General features: G+C 35.1%; 2 protein-coding genes and 1 pseudogene across 6 annotated transcripts; 1 reads left to right on the forward strand and 2 right to left on the reverse strand.

Annotated features, from left to right (window-relative positions):
* The first annotated feature begins 566 nt into the window (after positions 1-566).
* Positions 567-10,966, forward strand: LOC110096962. 5 transcript variants are annotated; one of them, XR_003702356.1, is made up of 9 exons: positions 567-857; positions 947-1,072; positions 1,184-1,342; positions 3,424-3,542; positions 3,730-3,921; positions 3,997-4,087; positions 9,791-9,884; positions 10,153-10,348; positions 10,684-10,966. XR_003702356.1 is itself a non-coding variant. In XM_028699394.1 (8 exons), exons 1-7 carry the CDS (start codon positions 627-629, stop codon positions 9,881-9,883), a joined length of 1,011 nt encoding a protein of 336 aa, XP_028555227.1. In that variant the 5' UTR covers positions 567-626; the 3' UTR covers position 9,884; positions 10,153-10,957. The 5 variants fall into 5 exon arrangements, 2 of the variants coding, with proteins under 2 accessions (XP_028555227.1, XP_028555231.1); XR_003702357.1 differs by having other exon boundaries at positions 10,700-10,966; XR_003702359.1 differs by having other exon boundaries at positions 10,721-10,966.
* Positions 10,967-17,435: 6,469 nt separating this feature from the next.
* Positions 17,436-18,748, reverse strand: LOC110096966. The gene has a single exon (XM_020823144.2). The coding sequence runs from the start codon at positions 18,619-18,621 to the stop codon at positions 17,629-17,631; it is 993 nt and encodes a 330-aa protein (XP_020678803.1). The 5' UTR covers positions 18,622-18,748; the 3' UTR covers positions 17,436-17,628.
* A 5,386-nt stretch (positions 18,749-24,134) lies between these two features.
* LOC114580649 overlaps positions 24,135-24,302 on the reverse strand; it is a 9,238-nt pseudogene continuing 9,070 nt past the window's right edge.

The raw sequence follows: 24,302 nt of genomic DNA on the forward strand, positions 1-24,302 counted from the left end.
AACAGAGTATCTAGCTTCGTTGTTCATGCCTTCAACAAATCCAGTGATAAAATGCCACCTTAATCAAGCTCACAATGGGGTTAAATTTAACCTTGCGAATCTGGCTGCTGGATGGCGCATAAAGATGATGAAGAGAGTGATCATTCTTCGAATATGAACTCAAGGAGATGACAAACCGATTCTTATTCAAAGATGAAGAGTGCCTGAATTGAAATGAGGACCGAAGAAGGAGATAAGAGCAATCCTTGTTCGACGATAAAAATTTACCCTACTCCGCACATCTAGGGACTATTAATCTGTCATGATTTGAAAATTTTTATCTTGCCATTTCAAAATTTTCATCTCTGGACTGAGTTAGATCATAAGAAAAAAAAAATATTTACATGTAAATACATGTGTCTAAATTTAATTGATGTTCCAACATACAACCATATCCGGACTCCCCATCAAATATTTTCTCCGCCTTGCGACCCCAAATCTCAAATCAAATGGGTGGACAGCAGATTAGAAACGTGTCCCAAGCCTGATTCGAGCCATGCAGATCCTATTAACGACGAATGTGTTCTGCGATTCAACAACCCGTCTTTACCTTCCGCTTTTTTTTTTTACGGTCTTCGCTCTTTTCCATGGTGCTCGCCGCCCTCTCTTTCGCTCAATTACCGGGCATCAGCATCAGCAGAGCTTCTCCCGACTCCTTTCCGTGTCATCGTCCCTCTTCTCTCCTCTTTCCTCTCGGTCGCCGCCGACTTACACTCCACTCTGATAGAAACCAAAGCCTCAAGGCCTCCTCCTCTTCCTCTATCTCCAGCTCTACTCCTGGAACCAAAGCTGACGCCTTTGAGCTTACCTATCTAGAGGTTCGCTTCTCATATTTCCTTGCTCTCTTTTACCTTAATTGCCCCATGTGAATTTCTTCGAACGAGTTGAACGCATTCCTTATTATCAGGGAAACAGCTGGTTATGGAATACAGATGGAGTGAACGTCTTGGTGGATCCCATCTTGGTGGGAAACCTGGATTTTGGGGTGCCGTGGCTGTATGATGCCGCCAAGAAGGTTTTGACCACGTTCCGGGTAATTGATTCTCCTATTTTATTGTTTTTGGTTTCATGTGGATATATGGATAGTGCTGTAGGGGAGTGATGTAAAACCAGTCTTAATTGTGTATCAATACCTTGAAGGTAGCTCGAGAATCTCCCTGCGGTGGACTGCCTACTGATTACACAGAGCCTTGATGACCACTGCCATGTGAAGACGCTAAGACCCCTTTCAGAGAAGCATCCTAACCTTCCAGTATTCTCCACTCCGAATGCAGAATCTATTTTAAGATCACTCTTTAGAAATGTAAGTTAGATTATCAATCGGTCCTTTCCTTTTGTTATGCCTTTGTTGTTTCATGTCGATTTGCTGGAATTTAAATATGAACATTCAACAGCAAGTATTACCTTTTTCATGCCTATATGTTCTTGCCTTTTAACATGTATCATTGAACCTCCTGTAACTATGATAACAAAAAGAATACATAAATGAGAAAAAAGGATCAAGTTTCTTTTTGTGATGGTTGTGTTGAAATTGATAACTTGTTTTTGTTGATTTGTATCAAGGTTTAAAAAGTTTTGTCAGTATTAGCTTTGATTAATCTTCTAATGAATTGCGGTATTGGTAGTCTTGCAGCTTCCCTTGTGGTTCTATTATGTTTAAAAATTGAAGTATGTTACTGTTATTTATATATTGGATATGTTCATTGAAATAATTTTAATGGATTATAAATTTTTAAGAATTAAAAAAAATATAATTATAATTTTTAATGTGAGGGTACATTAATTTTTAGTTATGATAAGATGACTGTCATTCTTCAAGCAATGCATTATTATTTAACGGGCATTGAGGCTTTGAGATTTCTATATTTTAGCATCTCTTCAGAATAATTTGATGCCTCAATCAGAAATGCTTAAAAATTATTCTTTGATAGATATTAAGAAGCTATCTATGCATTAGGGGCTTTATTATTTAACGAGCTTCAGTGCATTTAAGTTTGAGGTTGATATTTGATATTTAGTTGAGAGTTTCTGCTATGACTGATGTTGTGAAATCTTTGAAGGAAGATAGATATTGAATTCACCTTCTTCTCCTACACCTCTTCCTTTCTCCATCAACCACAAGAACAGAACAGTCGCCAAGTGTCCTCCTTCCTCTATAACAGCCTCCTCCTTGGCTTTCTTCTCTTCGTGGACCGCCGGCCACCTCTTGGCTGCTCCACCGAGAGAGAGAACATGGGAGAGAGGGAGAGAGCTGACAAATATGTACTGATTTGTTCTTTAGGATTGACCTTGCTTGATCAAGCTCTGATTTAGGTTATAGTTGTTTTGCAAGACACCATATCAGTGTCAAGTTGCTAATGTCTATATATAGTTCATAGATAGCTAGATAGGCTAAAGAAAGGGTTTTATCCTAAAGAACAAGTCAATACAGATTTGTGAGGTCTTTACCTCTCTTCCTCTATTCTCTCCCCTCTTCTCTCTCTCTCGATGGAGCAACCAAGAAGTGGCCAGCAGTCCAGTCAGAGAAGACAACCAAAGAGGAGGTTGTTCTAGAGGAAGGAGGAGACTGGGCGGCTGTTCTTGTGGCTGACCGAGAAAGGAAGAGGGGTAGGAGAAGAAATTGAATTCAAAATCTATCTTCCTTCAAAGATTTCACAACAACTGATGAGCCAAGGCACAAATTTTTTTTTTTTAAAGAAACTGCTTCTTTTGGTAACCTTTATTATTAACTTTTTCTGTTCGCTGTACCATAATTTATTTAACTGAGCTAGATATTCTCACTTGAGCGGAAACAATGGAATAGCTGAAATTGATGATGTTTTTTTACAAGGCTTTTAGAGTTCTTCAAAGAGGATTAAAACCATGAACTTGTCTTGTACTGTATCAGAACTATGTAACGGAATTCCTTAAATTCATTTGCTTCTGACATGGTGTATTCTCATTAAAGTTGTCTTTCATATTCTTTAAGTTTATTTGTATGTTTTAGAAATGGATGTGCACAAACGTACACAACAAAATTTGAATTGAATCCACTTCTGCTTTTGAGTAACTATTTCTACATGTTTTTTGGTATTGTTTAATAATGTTCCTCTCATAATTTTGGAGTCACAGAAACTCAGTGCAGAAAAGATGGCAATTGAATGCATCAGTTCTATTCTTAAATTTACCAAGTGATTAAATTAGTTTCCAACTTGATATAAACTTAGCAAGTGATTAAGGCTTCATTTGGGACGACTTTCTTTCTACTTCTTAAAGCAGCTTTCGAGTACAAAATTTTTAATTTTTGTACTAAAAAGCTGCTTTAAGAAGCAGAAAGAAAGCCATCCCAAACGAAGCCTAAATTAGTTTCCAACGTGATACTTGAAAACTTTAAATGCTTTACAGGTAACTTATCTAGAACCTGGCCAAACTTCTGAATTTGAAGGCAGAAATGGAGGAAAGCTCAATATCCTTGCTACTGCAGGTCCTATATTAGGTCCTCCTTGGCAGAGGCCAGAAAATGGGTAAATTGATATTGGCATTTGTTTGAGCTGCAGGTTATTTAATTGAAACTATGACAATATGCTAGCAATGCCCTTTTGCTCTGATGGATTAATTTGTTAGTCATTTTAATGGTTCTAATGATTCCACTCCAGGCACATTTTCATGTGCCCTCGTTAAGAGGTAGCTGATCAGACAATTCACTAGCAGGTACATTATCACATCAAGAAGAAGTAATCTGAAACTCTACTATGAACCGCACTGTGTATACAACAAGTCTTTTCTAAAAGAATATAAGGTGGACATACTCATCACGCCAGTCATTAAACAGCTACTTCCTTCATTCACCTTGGTTTCTGGACAAGAAGATGCAGTTCATCTTGCAAAGTTACTGCAAGCAAAGTATACACTGTTGATTTATTGGTTATGAATCTGCATATCTAAACATATATGGCTTGATTACTTTCGTGTTTCTAGGTACATTGTTCCAATGAAGAATGGTGATCTTAATGGTAAAGGGTTTCTCTCAAGTATCATTCGTTCGGAGGGGACGGTGGAATCTTTTAAGGTTTGGATTTGCACTATTTATTATAATATTGATTGTTGGACACATTTTAAACATCATGCTGTGTGCTTGAGGTGACATCTTCTTCCTTAATCAATTCTATCAATGGACTATTCCTGGGTATTTTTGGAAGGCTAATATCAATTAAAAATTAAGTTGCACAGTAGAATTTTATTTTTCATCTTTAATGGAAACATCATAAAACATGCATAATGATGAAGCAGCCAGAAAGTTGGCAATAAATTTAATAGAGTAGCTCACAATTTTAGCAAATCTTGTATGTGCTCCGAAAATTCGTGCCTCGGCTTCTCTGCGGACCCCTTTCTCTTTCTTTGCTTTTTTGGCTAGTCAAGGAGAGTTTTAGCATTTAAGTTATGTTGACAAATTTTCAGAAGGCGGATTGAGTTTTAAGACAAGTCATCACCTAGAGATTTCGCCCTCATTTTGCGAGGACTTTATCATATGAGTTCTGGTTTCCTATAGGCGCAAGCCCCTATAGTTAATTACGCCTTCCGATAACGAGAGGAATTTTTTATTAACACTAGTCATCAAACATATATAGAGTATTTGACGTATAGTAGTAGCATGGGTTTAGGTATGTGAGAATTTAATACTTACAATTAAAAATTTTACAATCTTGCACTTAAAGTGGTTGGTGGGGGGAGTGATGATGAACCCGATTAAGATCCCATGATTCCATCATCTCGGGTCATCATGGTCTCTGGTCTTCTTAGTTAGAGGAGGTAGTCAGCCCAACCTGATAGAAGGATCCTTGTCCACAACCATGGGTTGCTTTGGCCAAGAGTACCTTGCAGACAAGTGATGAATATTTGTCTAAGGGGATAATTTGAATCCACCTTAGCTAACAGAGTCCTTTGTGCCCTATCGATCATATCCTATTAATTTGTTACCCAATGATTTGGAGTTGTTGGGGAACATTCATGCTCTGACCATTACCGTAACATAATGGTGCCATTTGGCGACAAAACCACCTGCTCAGCAGATCCCGGTCATAATCGTTTATATATGGCGCCTTTTAGCGGCGTAATTATTAATGTAGTGTCATTTGGCGACGAAACTACCGGTTAGATGACACACACCACGTCCTTACGGGCAAGAGACAAATTGAGAATAAATCCTAGTGATATTCTCGACTTGACATTAACTTTTTGTGAGTTGAATTAGTTTTCATATTTGTCCACCTCAACAAACTATTGCGGATGATGGATGAGTATTTGTGTTTTAAGTGTTTGATGATTAGTTTTAATTTTAAATATCTTAGATCCTGGTATTTTTAAAATTTTAAATATTTATGAGCTTTTGGGAGAAATTTTAAATGTTTATGTTTCCCTCTAGTTGAGATTTTCTATCAGCATGACCATCATCGGGGTGTTTATGGCTCATTTTATTTTATGGGTTTGAACCTTATCGACTCTGTACACTTGTCTACAGAGGATCGAATTCAACCTCAAATTCTACAGCGTCCTCCGTCGTCACGTGTGTACTAACAACACGCTCGCCGAGACCCATGCGGGTGTATGCCTGTTCAATGCATACGACATGATGTATTTGCATAACAGCTGTATGTATACATGTATGATGCATTTTACACATACTTGAAAGAAATCCTCAGTACTCAGGAGGTCATTTAAAATGTAATTGCAATGTCAAGCAACATGCTTGAATGAAATCCAGGACATCCTACAAATACATATTAGAGGTCATTTTTTTGGATGCAATAGCAATGTTGGAATGACACGGTAGAATGAAATCCTCGTCATCCTACAAATATATGCTAGAGACTATTTTGGAAGGCAATAGCAATGTCGAGGCAACATGCTCGAATGAAATCCCCGGCATCTTACAGATATATATCGGAGACTATTTTGGAATGCAATAGTAATGTCGAGGCGATATGCTTGAATGAAATCCTCGGCATCTTGCAAATGTATGTGAAGAGGTTATTTTGAGATATGAATACAGTGTCAAATAACATGCCTTGAATGAAACCCCTTGCTTCCTAGCGATATATGTAGGATGTCATTTTAAAATGCAATTGTAATGTCGGATGACACATTTGAATGAAATCCTCGGCATCCTACAGATGCAAGCAAAAGGTTATTTTGAAATGCAACAGCGATGTCAGATGACATGCTAGAATGAAATTCTCGGTGTCGTACAGATACACACCGGAGATTATTTTGGGGTACAATAGTAATGTTTGACAACATGCTAGAATGAAATTATCAGCATCTTGCAAATGCATGCCAGAGGTTTGTGATATATTTGCAATATCTGATGACATGCTCACATGATGTATTCTGCAAGTTATGACACGTGCATATACAACATATTAACATGTAAATGCAATGCACTTGTTACAACTAAATGCATCTCATGATGCTGTATAACATGTTTAAATGAATTATCATGCATGTTGCAATGCATGTATGAGAGCCATTTTAAAATATTTGCATGCAGTGCAAAGGGGTTTTTTTTATTATCGACTATGCAAATAACCACGTTTAATAAATGCGCCGAATTTCATTTAGAAATCTTCAAATGAATTCTGCCCGCTTGCATGAATATTGCGGCTTTAGTGGCATTTCGTTGCGCTATAGTGGCCCATGATTTTTACTACTGATTCTCTGCTTTTGCTTACAGGTGGATCATAGCATTGCATTCATAATAGCCTTGAGATACTTTATTGTTTTGATGCAAGCTCCATTTTCTCGTCCTTTGAGAGATCAAATCCATAAATCATTCAATCCTTGCTCAGGCTAGATGACGATATTCAACTTGTATGAAGTCATTTTGTGGTAGATGATGTATCATAATATGATAGGACTAAAGGCTCGGCTGATGCGTTGTTGGCTCTCCTCGTCTTTAATTTGCCACAAGATATTCTCCTCAAAGCATGAGCAGGACAAAACAAAGAATAGTTTTTAGTATCTCAACGACATTCTAGCATCTGATATGCATATGGGATGTGGAGGCTTTTCTTATTGTCCTTGACATGGCAATTAAGAGCAGCTTTCTTCAATCTGTAGCTGCAACTTTAAATGGTGCACATGTAGGACATTAGGTTGTGAGGTTTGATCTCCATATATTCGTTCGAATAATATGACATTTCTTTAGAAACCTCAATATTTCTGAAGAGGTGTTAGAATGAGACATTTTTTTCTCCAACTGCTCATTCTTTGACTCTACGAAATCATTCATAGAATCATTCAACTTTGTATGATTAATTTCATAATTGGGGCCTTCTTCTGGTAGCATATCAGCGGGTTTCTTATAACAGTTCATAGATACTTGCGGTTGTTGAAAGTCTTCGGTATTTCTACAGAGATGATAAGATTAAACACATCTTCAACTGATCATTCTTTGACTCTATAGAATCATTCAATTCTGCATGCTTCACATCACAATTGGGGTCTTCCTTTAATGACGTTTCAACAAGTTTCCTCCATACCTCAAGTTGTTTTTATACCTAACTGTCAATATCAGCATGTTGGAATTATCAATTGGAGGACTTAGCTGTACTTAATCAACTAAACTTTCAGCTCTTGTATGAAGTGAATGCTTTTCTTCTTATCATGGCTGTCGCATCTGTCTTTTATGGCGGTTTGTAAGCATTTGCATTCAAATGATACTAATTTGCATATAAGTTGTATTTACCTTGTAATTTGCAAGCACACCTTAATTTATAATTCACCGCATGTCACCCATTGTTGCTTGCATGGTTAAATGTACTTATAGGGTACTATTGTTGTCGACTGCATGGACACTCTAGTGTTTGTTGCATTCTACATGTACTTGTATCATGTCCACCCCCGATGTCCACCGCCACCATTCACAGGTGGCCTAGTGTGCTTGTTTGTAGTAGTATTAGTTCATATGAGTTATTGGTGTTGACTGTGAGGCATTATTACATTTATTATAGGTTATTTTACATTGATCACAGGGATGGTATAATATTCACCGCATGGCAGAATTAATTGCCAAACATTGCTGCATTCCCTACTAAATCCTTTTTATGCATACTGGCTGGCAATTGATTGTTTGATGCATGTTTATCCCTTCTTGCAGGGTACTATTTATATAAACGTTGTACATTGGTCACGTGATCTCTGTTAGTACACAAACGGTATTTGAAATTTCAGCCATCGCGAGTTCCTTGTTATTCATTTATGCTTGAATGAATGGCTTGAATTATTAATTAGCACTTGCATTTTTAATTCAATTATGCATTTAAGGATTTAGGGTTCTGTTCCATGATGTTTAGTTCAAATCTTTGTTCCCTTATTGTTCAAAGTTGATATCTTGATCTTCATACAAGTCCCATGTGCTTTTGTTTAAATTCAGGTCCTCGATCATTTCAAATTTCAGCATCATTCGGCGTCTCCCTCGTTTGGAAAAAATTTGGGGAGCTGGGCCTTCCCACCATGCTATAAGAGCGTGTGTGATAGTTGTTGTGCGATATTGTGGTTGTGACTTCAATCCCACCGTGCTACAAAAGCACATATGGATCTTTGAGGTACCTGTTTGAATATACACAGTTTCTTTCCCCACAGGCACTGTAGCTTATACTCGGGTACTTAAAGTTGTCCCTGCCACACTACAAGAGTGTGTACAAGGCCTACCCACTTCGCCGCAAGCACACACCAGGCTATCTCCTACCTGATTTATAATAATAATAATTATTATTAAAATAATAGAGATTTTTGCCTTAGCTTTCATGCATTTATCTTGAAATTCGTGCACTGCCGCCTTGAAAACAATGTCAATTTCGTCGCGCGATTTAGTTGAGCGGAATTATAGTCATTTTTAGATGACCCCGGCGTTCCAAATGCAACGACAAAAGTTCGTTTTGCGATTGAACGTCATTTGGGCGACATCGCACGTCATTTTTAGGTGTTAGTCGCCGACTTTGATTGATCTCGACCAATTCAACTGCCGACTGCTCTCTCTCTCTCTCTCTCTCTCTCTCTCTCTCTCTCTCTCTCTCTCTCTGGGATCGAGCAGGTCGGAAGGTGGGGTTCGGGGAGTCGTCAACCTGCTGGAGTGGAGGTAGGTGCTCGGCTTGGAGGGGGGGATCGGGATCGAGCTCGGTGGAATGGGATCGGCCAGAGCAGGCGACAGGTTGGGAGCTCCTGCGATCGAGTGGGGAAGTGACGAACGGGAGCCTCTCCCCCTTCGTTTTATAGACGTGGAAAAGGCGCAAGATCACGGGATTTACGCAGGAAGTGCGCAAGGTTTTCGGGATACGCTGCAGACGGCGCCGAACAACGGGATTTTGGCAGGTTTTTTTTTTTTTTGACGTATACGAGGTACGGAGCGGGATTTGTGGGAGCGACTCTACCAGCGGGATTCTTGGATCCGATAGTCAAGGTAAGATTTTGAGCTTCTTTCTTTTTATTTCTTTTGGATATAAGATGCAGGTCAACAACGGCATAATTCGTTCGACGATTGAACATCATTTGGGTCACCGACTGTCATTTTTGTCGCCGATTTCACTCCTTTACGTGCGCACTTGGTGTGTAGGTCAACATCTTGCTAAGTTCATTCTCTCCATAGAATAGAGGCATACTGATGCTGATTTATGATGAATGCATTACATTGTCTATGATTTCATAATGCCTTTGCTTCATTTATCATTTTCCATTGTCTTTTTGCTTGAACTATGAATTCCTAATTTTTTCCCAGGAATTGTTGAAGGAGGAGCTTCCGGATGCACATGTACTTGAACCTCAGCCAGGGGTGCCTCTTGAGATTTCAATGTCTTCGAGTTCCCTCTAAAGTGAGTTTTATTCTCTAAGGCATGTTCCCTCTACACCCTTGAGAAAAATTGGGGGAAAAACAAGCTATTCTGACGCAAAGACATCATGGGTTTTGGATAAAATTCAAAGAGACCATACAAAGAACTTTCATGTTATAATGGAGAAAAGTTCTCATAAAATAAAATTTCTGCTACAAGTTATGTTATGGATGGTTGTCAGAACAAAATGACTGTCCATCTTCTTGACTTCCCAGCTAAAACTCATCTATAATCATTCTTTTTTTAACAGTCAAAGCAATCAAGATGATGAATCAAATCTATGCAAACACCAATTGGAAGGCTTGCTATAAGTTTTTTCAATCTTGGGCATAACAAATTTGCTTGAGATGAAATTGTTTTCGCTTACAACAAATCTATATGCATAAATCATGAGGATATTCTGATGTGTGGCATATTGGAGTTCTTCCACACAAAGCAATAAACTGGTAAGCAAGAGACTAAGGCTTCATATGGGACGGCTTTCTTCTTGCTTTCTAAAACAGATTTCTAGTACAAAAATTTTTTGAATTTAAAATTTTTGCACTAAAAAGTCGTTTTAGAAAGTAGTACGAAAGTGTCCCAAACGAAACCTAAGAAAAAGAAACAATGAATTTCAAATAGGAAAGTTAGAAGAGAAAGTCGCTCCCAAATCATGAAGACATGCACTTCTGTCTCTTATAATCTTTATTTATCTATAAAGACAAACTTAAGAATTGTAAGATATGTGGAGGTTGGCAGTAGTAATTTTATTTTGTTGTTTCTATTGTTTCTAAACTATCAGTATTTCTTGCACATAGCTGTGTTGTTTCCTCCAACAGACCCAGCTGCCAGCTCTCCTGAACTTTGGAAAACTAACCTTGATGGATTTTGGCTTTGGAGTGCTTACGGAGCTTCAGAATTTTGCAACTGCTTTGCCCACTTCAGCTAGAAATGTTGATTTCCAGGTGTGCAATTGGAAATAATACGCTCATCTAAGATATATTTTGGTTGTAGTTGTTGCTTTTGTCTTTGCAATTGTGCTGTAGGATTCTAAATACAATATGGTGAAAAAATCAGAAGAATAAGGCTTCGTTTGGGATGTCTTTCTTATTGAATCTTAAAATAATTTTTTAGTTCAAAAATTAAAATTTTGTACTAGAAAGCTACTTTAAGAAGCAGTAAAAAAGTCATTCCAAATGAAGCCTAAAAGAAGGAGAAGAAAATCTATATTTTTGATAGATAGCTCTTAAGCATTAGTAGCAATCAATCATAGGTCCTTTTGCATATGGAAACAATCTGTATATTCTGAAGTCAATAGAATCCTTCCTTCTGGCTATGCTTTCCATAACAATCATTTGTTACCATACAACCAAAACAAAAGGCTTCCTTAAGAATTCTTAGTTGATCTACAACTTTCTTTATATATCTTTAGAAGCTTAAACCTCAATCTGTTCCTAGCACCTCCTAATAGATCCTATGGTGCCTAAAGTTTAAGGCTTCGTTTGGGACGATTTTTTTACTGCTTCTTGAAGTGGTTTTCGAATACAAAAATTTAATTTATAAACTAAAAAATTGCTTCAATAAGAAATAAAAAAAGCGTTCCAACCGAAGCCTAAGTTGAAGCCCCTGTGGTCCTTGTGATCTATTATGCTCAATTTATGATGAAGAAAATTCATGCATTGAATTATCTCTACTATACTTTCTTGAAGATAGGGCTAATGAGATGGAAATTCCTTTTAAAAAAGGAAAAAACTATTATGTGTGGGTACTAGACTGTCCAGAAGCGAATCAGAACATGCCACATCACTTAAGTGATGTGGCATGTTTTGATTCGCCTCCGGACGGAGTTCGTATCTGCACAAAATAATTTCACTTAAAGAAGAGCCATTATGGAGAAAAATGCATTGAAGAGAAACTACCCCAAGAATTATCTTAATTTACTAAAAAATGATCTTGCAATCATGCCTAAATCTTGACCATAACTAAACATGCCTAAGCATTTTAAAGCTACACCTAAAGTTATGAATCATGCTTTCAAATTATAATACATGATAAATTGATAACACATTAGTGTTATTTAAGCTAATGTAATTTGATTTGATCCTATAAGCTTTGTTTAATTACTTATGATTACATTTGTAAAATACCATTAATGAACTATTTAAGGATATGTTATGTGATAATTTCTCTTGCTCAAAATATAGCTTATGTTTTGATAATCATGCTTTAATAAAATTTATAATGTAATCATTGAAATAATTATTTTATAAACATAAAAGAAGCTTCTAATTTTAGTCCCATTAAATCCATCTTATTTTCACATACAAACTGATATTTTGTATTATATATTCATTATGTTAAAAATTAAAACTTCAAAAGAACTACAACTCTACCTCTTGTTTATATCTCTTATTCTAACTAGCTAAGGTTTTTTTTTTTTTTTAAATAATGCTTTGCTATGCGATATCTCAACATTTAGAATGCAAGATTCGTTTCTCCTTTAAAGCATCTACTAACCATTTCAAAGGCTTAAATTCTCTCCCTTTAAGAAAAAAAAAAAATAGTTTTTCAAGTTTAAAACTAATTCATTGAATGTATTAGATAATTCTTCATAAGAAATTTCTTTTACCTCATTTTTAGAGTCAAATTCAAATAATGTCAAGGAGATCATACTTATTTTCTTTTCCATCATCATCTTATTCCACAAATTGTGCAATAAGGGGCACAATTCTTCATTGTTCTCCCTTCCTCTAGCAATCTTGTTTTTCTTTTTGATATTCTAATCTTCCTTCTTGGAGGCAAATCATTGTCATTCTTCAATTTAGTCTTTGATGATATTTTCTTTCAAAACTCCATTATTCAATAATCTTCCCACCTTCTATTCCATAAATTCTATACATAGAGATGAGAGCGTCCAAAACATTTTTTTAAAATTTCAAGGCTGAAAAATGCTCAGGTGGATGAATGGCTATACTGGTGGAGATAGAAAAAGAAACAAGTATATACATGAAATTGTCGGAGTAGGTCTAGTGGCGTATAAGATTAGAGAGAGTTGACTTTGATGATTTGGGCAAATAAAACTCCGACCTTTCAATAACCCGGTCAGAAGAGTAGATGTATTGGATTTGGCTTATGTTAATAAATGTGGAGGTAGACTTAAAAAGGATTGGATAGGAAATATTAGAAATGATATTTTTATTAAATTTAAATGTTAATTTGACTCCTAACATGACACAATGAAAAAAAAAAAATTATTCATATAGCCGACCCACATAATGGGATAAAGGCTTGATGTTGGTGTTGTGTTGTAAGGGTGAAAATAGTTTAAATAATTAGGTAATATAATAAAAATAAGAAATAGTTACCATATTCAAATTATTTGATTCAATATCATTTCTACTAGATAAAGACTCATTCATGACAATCAAGCTAAAATTTTAATTAATTTCATGCAGAAATCATAAACTTTAATTTATTTATCCTATAAATAAAAAGTTATTCCGCCCAAAAAAGGTGGTAAATCACTAGAAAAACGTAAATAAATAAATAAATGCTCCATTGTGTCTTAACTAAAAAATATTAAGCATAAAAGATAATTAGGAGAACTTTGCTTTGATACGAATTATGGGTTAAAGGCATTTTGGGGCATTTTTTTTTATTGTTTCTTAAAGCAGTTTTCTAGTAAAAAATTAATTTTTTTTAATAGAAAGTTCCTTTAAGAATTACTAAAAAAGCCATCTAAAATGAAGCCCAAAAAAAGAGGCGGTGTATTGAATGTGCAATGTAACTCTTAAACTTTTTTTTTTTTAATTCTCCTAACAAAAGCCCTAAAAAATAAACACATATGAAAGTTAATAATTTAAAAATCAAATATATATTAATATGATTACATGAGATAAGATTTAAATAATACTCAAGAATATTCAATTATTTTAAAAGAGAAGCATAATATTATGTTAAGTGTTGTAGAGATGAGAATGGTCAGGTGGATGACTGACTTTACTCTTAGAGACAAGATACGAAATGAGCATATACGTGAAAAGGTTGTAGTAGCTCTAGTGGAAGAAAAGATTAGATAGAGTCATCTTAGATGGTGTGATCACATAAAACGGTCGTCTTCTGATGACCCAGTTAGGGAAGTATATGTATTAAATTTGACTTATGTTAAGAAAGATGAAGGTAGATCTAAAAAGACTTGTTAAAAAATATTAGAAATGACCTTCAAATGAGAATTTGACTCTTAACATAGCACAAAGGAGAAAATGGATCATGTAGCTGACCCACGTAGTGAGATAAAGGCTTGATGTTGTTATTGTTGTAAGAATATTCAATTATTAAATAAAATAAAAATAACTATACTGAAGAATATTTGATTTCACACTTATAATAACATAGATCAATCTAATGAGGGAGGCATTTCACGTGAGAACTTTGATGTAATTTGTATGATAAAGCGAATGAGTGGATGTTTAATTATTAATCTTTGTGTGTTAAACCATTGAATTACTCACACAATAAAAGTAAATTCACTAAACCCTAAAAGCACATAAGTGCACAATAAAGAAATGATTAAAAAAACATTTATATTCTTCAAATGAGAAAAGTAAAAAAACATTCTAAGCACAAATTCATATATTATGTACAAGTGCCCAAGGTCATGAATTCTAATAATCACTATAATAACAATCAAACTTGTAAGGTAAATATGCAAATGTGTAAGGAATGTAAATCAAAGCTATTAAAAACTAGGATTTCACTAACTGGCTTACTATCATAAGCCCGAGTTACTTTTCTCAGTGAATAAATGGAGAAGCCTTCACAATCTCACACTCTTTTTTATAGGCGAATGCAATCCAAATGGTTAAACTTAATACAAGAATTTTTTGGGGGACATTTAGGCAAATTAAGGCAAACCTACTCTCCACACATTCGCAAGACTCAAACTCAAGACATATTGGTTGGCAGCCAAAGCTCCAAAGCTCCTAACCTACAGACCAATATGAGTTGCGTAACGTAATACAAAATAAACTACTCGTTTTATTATTTCAATCATATATACTATTGTATATCATATACACATCCTCCAATATATAGTATATTTAGGGTTTTCAAATTTTATGTAAGATTACGAATTGTATGCATGTTGTTTTTTTTAATTAGTAAGCAATACATGGCCCAATCATCCCAGCAAAACTCTACATATCCAAGAAAATCAATGGCGAATTTTAGAGAGAGCATGAGAGGGTATACATGCCCTCTACCATTTTTATAGGACTTCATATATTATATGTCTTCGTATGAATAAATATAATTTTTGCAAAAAAAATATTTAATTTTTGCACCCTCTAAAATTTTATGTTAAGATTTGTAATAACTATTCAAAAATATTTATGATATTTTTAAAATTAGTCAATTTATAACCTGTAAAAAAATTTTTTGGCTCCCCCACTAAAGACAAATGTAAGATCTTGAAATAATGGTTAAGAAATGTGCTTTAATTCAATCAAGATTTATCTATTTACAACACACAATGGATTTGTAATATACATTTTTGGTGGAATACTCCTAACTAAACCCTAAGCCCGAATTAGGCTAATAAATTGCCTAACAAATTTAATCCATTGATCATTTTTGACTTCCTACAATTCCAAGAGTCTCTTTGTCAAACAAAAAGGCTCATAATAGAGAAGCATTTTTTCACAATTGCTAAGCCTTTTAGCTTTTATATCCTCTCTCAATAAACATCATGTTAATTTCTTTTGGGGAATTTAAATACATAGCAATCGATAATATATATATATATATATTAGAATCTAAATCTTACTATTTATATAATATAATACTTCATTAGCGAAGTTAATGAAAGTCTTGACGGATTTGGCTATACACAACTAAGTTGTGATAACATCTTGCCATGAAGAATGCCCGCACGCTACTCATGTAAACCCCTAAGGTATCTTATATCTTTGTATGCCTCTCTCTCTCTCTCTCTCTCTCTCTCTCTCTCTCTCTCTCTCTCACACACACACACACACACACACACACACAACCTTCTCTCTATTGTGCTCTTAACTGCAAATCATTGACGACAAAAGTACAAGGGAGTCGTCACTAGAGGGTGTTGTCGAAGGTATCACTGAGCTTAGTAGTGTTTGAAGGAGAAATCAAGATGGGAGCTTGTTGGCGAATACAATGGTAGGATCACAATGTGTGAAGAAGAATAAGAATTAGGTTTCGTTTTTGTTTGGAATGACTTTCTTATTGCTTTTTAAAATAGTTTTTTAGTACTAAAAGTAAAATTTTTGTACTAAAAAACTGCTTTAAGAAGCAGTAAGAAAGCCATCCCAAACGAAGCCTTAGTTAGACGTGAGAATCCACCCAACATATGATCAAACAAGTCCAGGACTTGAGCCCCATTGTGGATTTCACAGCTAATAGTCTCTCACCAACCATTGATGACAAGATTATAATAAAGTGAGTGTTATTTTTTATGTTATTTAAAATTTGAATTTTATTTATGTAAATAACAAGTTTAGTTGTTAAATATATAACTCCTACAATTTTAACTAGTATGCATCTAAAGCCACCAATTTTTTCAATTCAAAAATGCCAATTTTAACAAGTTGTCAGAGCATTTCCAACATGCACTGATCTTCTTCTCCGGGCGGCTTTTTTATTGCTTCTTAAAACAACTTTGCAGTACAAAAATAAAATTTTTTGTACTAAAAAATAATTTTAAGAAGCTGTAAAAAAGTCTTTCCAAACGAAGCCTCAGACTTCTTTTGTGACAAATTTTTTTATGATTTCTAAAATAATTTTCTAGCATAAAAATTTTTAATTCAAATTCTTTTTATATTAAAAACTATTTTAAAAAACAATAACAAAACTGTCCCCAATGAAGTCTACCACAAAAGAGTCAAAGATTTTTCAATCAAACTTTTAATATTTTATTAGTATAAATCCCAAAAATATTAGATTAATTTTGATATGAGTATAATACACAATTTATAAATTAAAAATTATCAAAATAAATATAATGACTTAAAATTTATCTCCAATCAAATTTAAATCCAAATATCCCGACTTATTTTTTTTCAAATAAATTAACCTTAATTAATTAAAAAATAAAAAGAGAGCGAGCAATTATGTAACAAATCAAAGAAGCATTACTATTTTTTTGAAAAAATTACAGATCAATTACTATTTGTCTAACTCACTCCCTTCCACATGCATTTTCCATGCAATTCCACACCACTTAGGGCATCTCTAACTGAATGTCGGTGAGTTTGCAATTCCGGCAAACGTCTAAGGTTTCGTTTGGGACGACTTTATTTCTGTTTTTTAAAGCAGCTTTCTAATACAAAATTGTAATTTTGTACTAGGAAGCTACTTTAAGAAGCGATAAGAAAGCCGTCCCAAACGAAACTTAAGTAAGGCTTCGTTTGGTACAATTTTTTTGTTGCTTTTTAAAATAACTTTTTAGTATAAAAATTCTTAAATTAGAAAATTTTATGCTAATTTTTTTTTTAGAAAGCAAGAAAAAAACTATCATATCATCCGGGAAAGGCATTTCCGCGTTTTGAAACGCATTTTTGAGGGAAAAAAAAAAGTTAGAGAAAAAATATACAGATAATATTTCTTTCTTGTGTACTGTTTGATATGTCTCATTCTGGAGTGAAAAATAAGCTTTTCTGTTGGAGATGCCATCAGCAGTGTAGTAAATGATGGAGAAGCATTGTCTCAACAATTATCCCTTCCTTCCATAGACAAGAAGAGTGAAACCCCCTTCGCCGGAGCTCAGCAGCTCCGCCTCGCAACTGCCCAATTCTTCGACCGAGGAGCCCGACGACGACCCGCTGCTACTATCGCTCCAATCCCTCTTCCAAAAACACCATCGTCCTTCCCAGAATGCGCGTCGGCCCCCTTTACCAATCTGCTCCTCCCCTCCCGCTCCCCTCTCGAAACGCAAGACGAACACAGCCTCCCCTGCCTCTCCAACCGCCGCCGGCGACCTCTCCCAACCGGCCTCCTGTTGGAAAAGCCAATCGTGAAGGTCCCAAGACACCTGAATCCTCCCACCGCTCTTCAATGCCACCGCTTCGCTCCCCCTAAACTTCCAACAAAGTCTTGTCACCTCCAAAACAATCTCACCGTCAATCCCCAGCCTCATGTCTTCCCCCTCAAGATCGATCGAAATTGAGATCGCCATCTCCTTCCCTTCAAACATCCCCTTCGTCGCATACGACATCTCACCTCCGAGTCCCCCAAATCTTACCCGTTCCCTCCGCGAGATAAGCTCCGATCCCTTCTCACAAATCCCTTCCTCTCCCTGATCTCCAACAATGAGTGCAATCTCGCCGTCCACAGCAAAGGAGACGAAGAACCCGCCGGTGGGCTCAGGTCCTCTGCCGCGGGAGAAGGTAGCAAGGGAAAGGTCCCAAGCCAGCTCGACTGCACGGCGGCGGCCAGTACCGGATGTAAATTGGTGCAGCTTCGAACCCTTTCGCTTCCACGTAAGATATGGACGGAGCCGAAGACGGAGATGGTCGGCGACCGCGTTATCATTGTCAGGCGACGGCGACGGCGACGTCGAAGGCGTAAGGCGGAGGTCAGCTCGGAGATAGATGCCGAGAGAAGCTCGGCTCCATCTCAGAGTGATGGTGCCGAGACGAGTGGCGTAGACTGAAGTGATCTCGCCGGCGGCAGCTCCGCTGGCCGTAGTCGGTAAGCACCGGACCATTAGGTTTTGTATTGAGTTCACATTTTGCAGTGAAACAACGAATTGAATTTATAAATCAATCCCAAAAGGCTGTTCTTGTAAATATAAGAAAATATTAGTATTTTGATAAATAAAAAATAGTGCTGAGTCAGAGGAGTACTGTTATAATTTAATATTTATAGTTTTGTCCTTTTGGGGCATTTGGGAATTCGCCCTTTCTTCTACGAGTCAGAGGATAACTGCGCGCAGAACGTCCCCTCCACTTCAGCGCCAACGTGTCGAGAGGAAAATTCTTGTGCTTTTAATACTATTTTTACTATCTATTATTTAATAATAGTATATTTCTACTTTCATTTTTGAGATTTTTACATAAATAACACTTAAAAGTTTCTTATTTATTCATCTAACATCTAAACTTACTTTTTTATACACATACCACCTAAAACTTAATTTACTTTCTAAAATATCATTCCCTCTTCTTCTCCGTTAAAACCCGTCCAATACCGCGTGAAACTCATCATCCTGTTCACGAAAACCGTCCGCCTGCTCCATCTCTTTGGCTCTCGGAAATGGGGTTCGGCTCGCTACTCCTTTTCCCGCTCAGATTGGATGTTTTCTTGCTTCCCGTCGTCGCATCGTGTCTCGAACCAGGGAAATCACGGATCATCTGTTTGGCCGACCCTGTTTTCCCCTACAAAATCGACCTGTTTTCTGCTATCAAGGAGTGTTCTTTCTTGATCTCTTCCTAAGAGCTAGAGCATTATTTGGTCCGGTAAGAATTCTGATCAGATTTAGATTAAAGATAGCAAAGCAGGTATGCGAGTGATTTAGAATTTGAGCATGTGTCAAGCTTTACTAAGTCAGCTGTCTTATTTGGCTAGCGAACATGTTTATACAAAGAGGTTTGTAGAGAGGGGTAATGGCGGATCAAGGCTTAGAGGAGAGCCAGCCGGTTGATCTATCTAAGCATCCGTCTAGTATTGTTTTTGAAGAGAGGGAGCAGGAGCATGCGAGAGGCAAAGAGAGGGAGCAGGTGGACAATTTGTGCGGCATCAAGCGGATTTTGAGAGGAAGACGAGATGATATTTTAAAAAGTCAAATAAGTTTTAGGTGGTATGTGCGTAAATAGATAAATTTGGGTGTTAGATGAGTAAATAAGAAACTTTTAAGTGTTATATATGTAAAAATCCCTTCATTTTTTAATGAAATTTATTTTGTATTAAGAATTAATTATCTCACATTAAAAAAAAATGGATAATATTTTAATTTAATTTTAATCATGCTGAACTTAAAAACTAGTTACTGATTGATACTATGTGATTTAAAGATATAAATAGATTCAAAATAATGAAAATATTTATTGTATAATTTATGATAAAATAATAAAAACTATCATTTATATAATTAACAAAATAAATGTCCTACTTAAATTAATGTATAAAAAATTTAAGATTATTTTAAAATATTTTAAATTACAATAGTTGTTGTGATTGCACAACTAATAAAGTGACGTCTATATTGGAACATAATTTATTAAAATTCTCAAATTTATTTTCAATTATTATGTTATGAGTTCAAAATTTCCATTCATTTAATTTTGTATATTTTTAAAGATTCATAATATAATAGTCTAAGAATATTATTTTTTTCAAAATTGTCCAACATCTTAAAAAAAAATTATTTTTTCTATTTTATACATAAAATTATAGATTTTATAACCCTATTATAAATTTTACTTATTTTTTACAAGTTAAAAAATTACTAGAAAACTATTTTCTATAATAATTTTAAAAAATTATTTTCTCTATAACAGCTTTATCAAATGTAAGAAAACTATAATAAATAAAGCCGAACATGTAAAATAAATTATCAAATGGCAATAATTGATGATGGACATTTATGGCGGCAACGACAAGGGCCAAGATGGGTAGCGACATTGGGCGAAAAGCAGCGAGCGATGATGGCCAGCTAACATCACTTTTATCTGAGCTATATATTTATAATTCATTCAAATCAAACGAATTCCAAATACACGAAAAATAAACTATAGAGTAATGTTCAAATATACTTTCAAAATACATTTCATTTAAAATGCAGCCATCCAAATCTCCAAAATTTTAAAACCCCCAAATTTATTTTATTGTGTACTCAAATCACAACAAATCAAATAGCCCCAAAATATAAATGAATTTTTTTTTATTTTAAATTTGAGATAAAATTTTAATATAAATGAGATTCAATTTTTAAATCTTAGCAATAATTTTCTAGCCTTTTATGAATTAAATTAATTTTCACACAAACAACAATTTTCTTTAGTCATGAAATGTTAGTACTAAGAAAAATTAATTATGAATAGGTGTTAAGACAATTATTTCCTCTTTATGAAGAGGAAAAGAATAGGAGATTAAGGCTTCGTTTGGGACGATTTTCTTACTGCTTCTTAAAGTCACTTTTTAATACATTTTTAATTTTTATATTAAAAAATTGTTTTAAGAAGCAATAAGAAAGTCGTCCCAAACGAAGCCTAAGGTAAAATAATATAAGCATAAAGTTAATAAAAAGTGGGTATCCATATAAAGTAACTCTTAAAACTCCATGCCCTATTGTTTATTGACTCAACCGCCTTTAATCCCACGCTACAAAAAAAAAAAAAAAAACTTTCTAAAGACATTATTATTCTATTTTGACAACGAAAATATTTATAATAGTGTTGATTGACCCGTTGAAGAATATAGTCATTGAAAGCTGTCACAATTAGGTTTCTTTTGGAATAATTTTTGAACTATTTTTTAGAAAGATTTTTAGTATAAAAATTTATTAAAAACAACAAAAAATGACATCAAATTGTCCCAAATGCAATAAATTATTCTGTGCAGATATCGGACGGTCTGAAGATCAATCAAAATGCAGCACGTCATCCGATTCACAACGGTACCGAGCAAAAAAATGACAACGTATTCTGGTTGGTATTCGGACACAATCCGGGGTGTGCACAGAATATTTTTTTCCCAAATGTAGCGAAAATTTTGTTTGAAATCGCTTTCTTATTACTTTCTAACAATATTTTTTGACTTCAATTTTTTGTGCTATAAAATAATTAAAAAACTATCTCAAATAAAACCTTAATCTTTAGATTTCTATTAATGTAAAATGATTGCTTAACGGATAATTATATGGCTATCCCTAACAAATTCCATGTGCCTTTGAGGTCTTTCATAGTAAATATAAGGTTTTTTTTTTTAAATTCAATTTACTATAGTCAAGTTTAGACTGTTTAGTGGTTCAAAGTTTATAAAAGGTGCATTCAACTTGTTGGGAGATAATCAGGGTTGAAATCAACCTCTTTTTATATGATGGACAAAATTTTAAGTAATTAATAATAATAATAATAATAATATTATTATTATGTATTTTTTTTTTAGAAAAATACAAAAAAGTAAGATAATACCAACAAAGTATATAAGAGTAAAAAATTAAGTTTTTATTTTAATTAATTAGCTAGTCCATTTAAAGTAGGAGAGATTATTAGGTGCGAAGTGCGGACGGGGAGAACCGTCCACATAAGCATTGGGTACTTAGCAGTACCTGCACTCGATTATACTGGGTACCGCTGGATACCAAGTGCTTGTGCGGACAGTGCGCACTCCGCAGCTAACAATTTTTCTTAAAGTAGAGGGATTCGTTGGGCATTTTTTGAGGCGAATTGGGCAAAATGATAAATTGAGGGTAAACAAACTCCTAAGAATTAGCATATTCTTAAGATTTTTTTTTAGGGTAAGCATTTGCCTAGTTTGGAGCATATGTGATTATGCCCATAGAAATATAATACAGAGAGAATTTGAAATATTACATTATATAAAAAATAATAATTAACTACAAACAACAACAATCACAACCACAACCCTTCATCCTACTACATAGGATCAATTACGTTAATAATTTTTCTCGATTATGTCGTGTTAAGAGTTAATTTCTCATAATATTTATGGATACTTCTTATTCTATTAAAAATGGTGTTGTTCGATTATTTTGGTCAAGTGATTGAGAAAGCAAAAGAAAATTATTGTGTGAATTATAGGCTTCGTTTAAGATAATTTTATGATTGTTTTCTAAAGCAACTTTTTAGTACGAAAATTTCTTGAAAATTTTTTTTTACTAAAAAAATTAATTTAAAAATCAGTAAGAATATTGTTCCAAACGAAGTCATAATAGATAATTGAATATTGATAATGCTACGCATTAGAAAGTTGAAGATCTACCAAAAAAAAAAAAAAAAAAAACATGTGAGCTAAGCTGACTTGTGAGCTAACTCAACTCTTGAGCTAACAAGTCAAACTTGAGCCAAGCCAACTCTGTTCATTAGCTTAAGACCCTCATGAGACGGCTCAAACTTGTTAGAGCTCCAACACGAATTCCATTAATTAATCAAGCTCATACTCAAGTCAAGAGTGTTATGTTGACCTCTACACATCAAAACACGCAAAAAGGAGTAAAATCAACAAATTAAATGACACACAAATTTATGTGGCACATCACTTGAAGAGTCAAATGGCCTTTAATTGCCAACCGGACTGTGTCGTTGCAATCAAAACATTGAATTCGACTAAGAGGGAATCCCTTATAGTCAAATCCGATGAGATCGATCAAAAAGGACGACTAACACCCAAAATTAACGCACGACGTCGTCTAAACAACTTCCGATCACAAAACCGACTACATCGTTGTTCAAAACATCAACAACACCTAAAAATGACTGTTAATTTGTTCAATTAAAGTTGTGTGAAGAAATCAACACACATTCTGAGGCAATTGCGAGGAAATCAAGGAAATTGAAGCGCAAAGTTGCCCAAACAATATCCGATCGTGAAATGGATTGCGCCATTACTGTCGTAACGTCGACGATACAAAAAATAGAATATGATATCGCCCAATGAAAGTCACAACGTAAAAATTGCATGCTAATCAAAGCAATTTTTTTGTGATTGGCACTTTGTTGTCATTTTAAATTAATAATAATAATAATAATAATGATGATGAATCATTATTATATTACCATTAATTTAATTTTAAAAAAAATCAAAGCCAAATAAAACGTCAAAATCAAAATCAATTTTAGCTCGTATCAATCGATCTAATCCCCGGATTTCCGCTGAAACCTATGCCTGCTTCGCGTCTCCTGGCAAGATTTTACCATAAATTTATCTCCTGGCAAGATTTTCCGAACAGATATCCTCGATATAGCTCAATCCCAGCTCCCCTTCGCCTCTTCCTCAGCTATGGCCGAATCAACAAAGCCTCTCCTTTACAATCTGCTCGCCTCCCTCCAAATCCTCCACGCAAGCAACCACCCAACCTCATCACGGGGAAATTATTGGGTTCGGACACCAGATAACGTCCGAAGCCGAATGAAAATGCTCCACATCACTCCCTGCTCGGTATTGAGCTCGGTACTGTAAAATACCGAGCAATTCTGAGCTCGGTGTTGCTCAGTACTGTAAAGTATCGAACGCAATAATCTCTCCAACCTCACGACCCTATGCTCGCTCCGATGCACCCGATTTCCCCAGCCCCTCGACGCCTCTCAGCTGCATATAGCCGATCTTCACACCAAACTCCTCTTCCCATAACTGTGCCGCAATACCTCTCGCACAGGCCGCCAACCAGCCCTCTTGCCAATCCCAGCTAGCCGTGTGAATCTCTCC

The sequence above is a fragment of the Dendrobium catenatum genome, unplaced genomic scaffold (assembly GCF_001605985.2).
Source record: "Dendrobium catenatum unplaced genomic scaffold, ASM160598v2 fragScaff_scaffold_133, whole genome shotgun sequence".
Classification (NCBI taxonomy): domain Eukaryota; kingdom Viridiplantae; phylum Streptophyta; class Magnoliopsida; order Asparagales; family Orchidaceae; genus Dendrobium; species Dendrobium catenatum.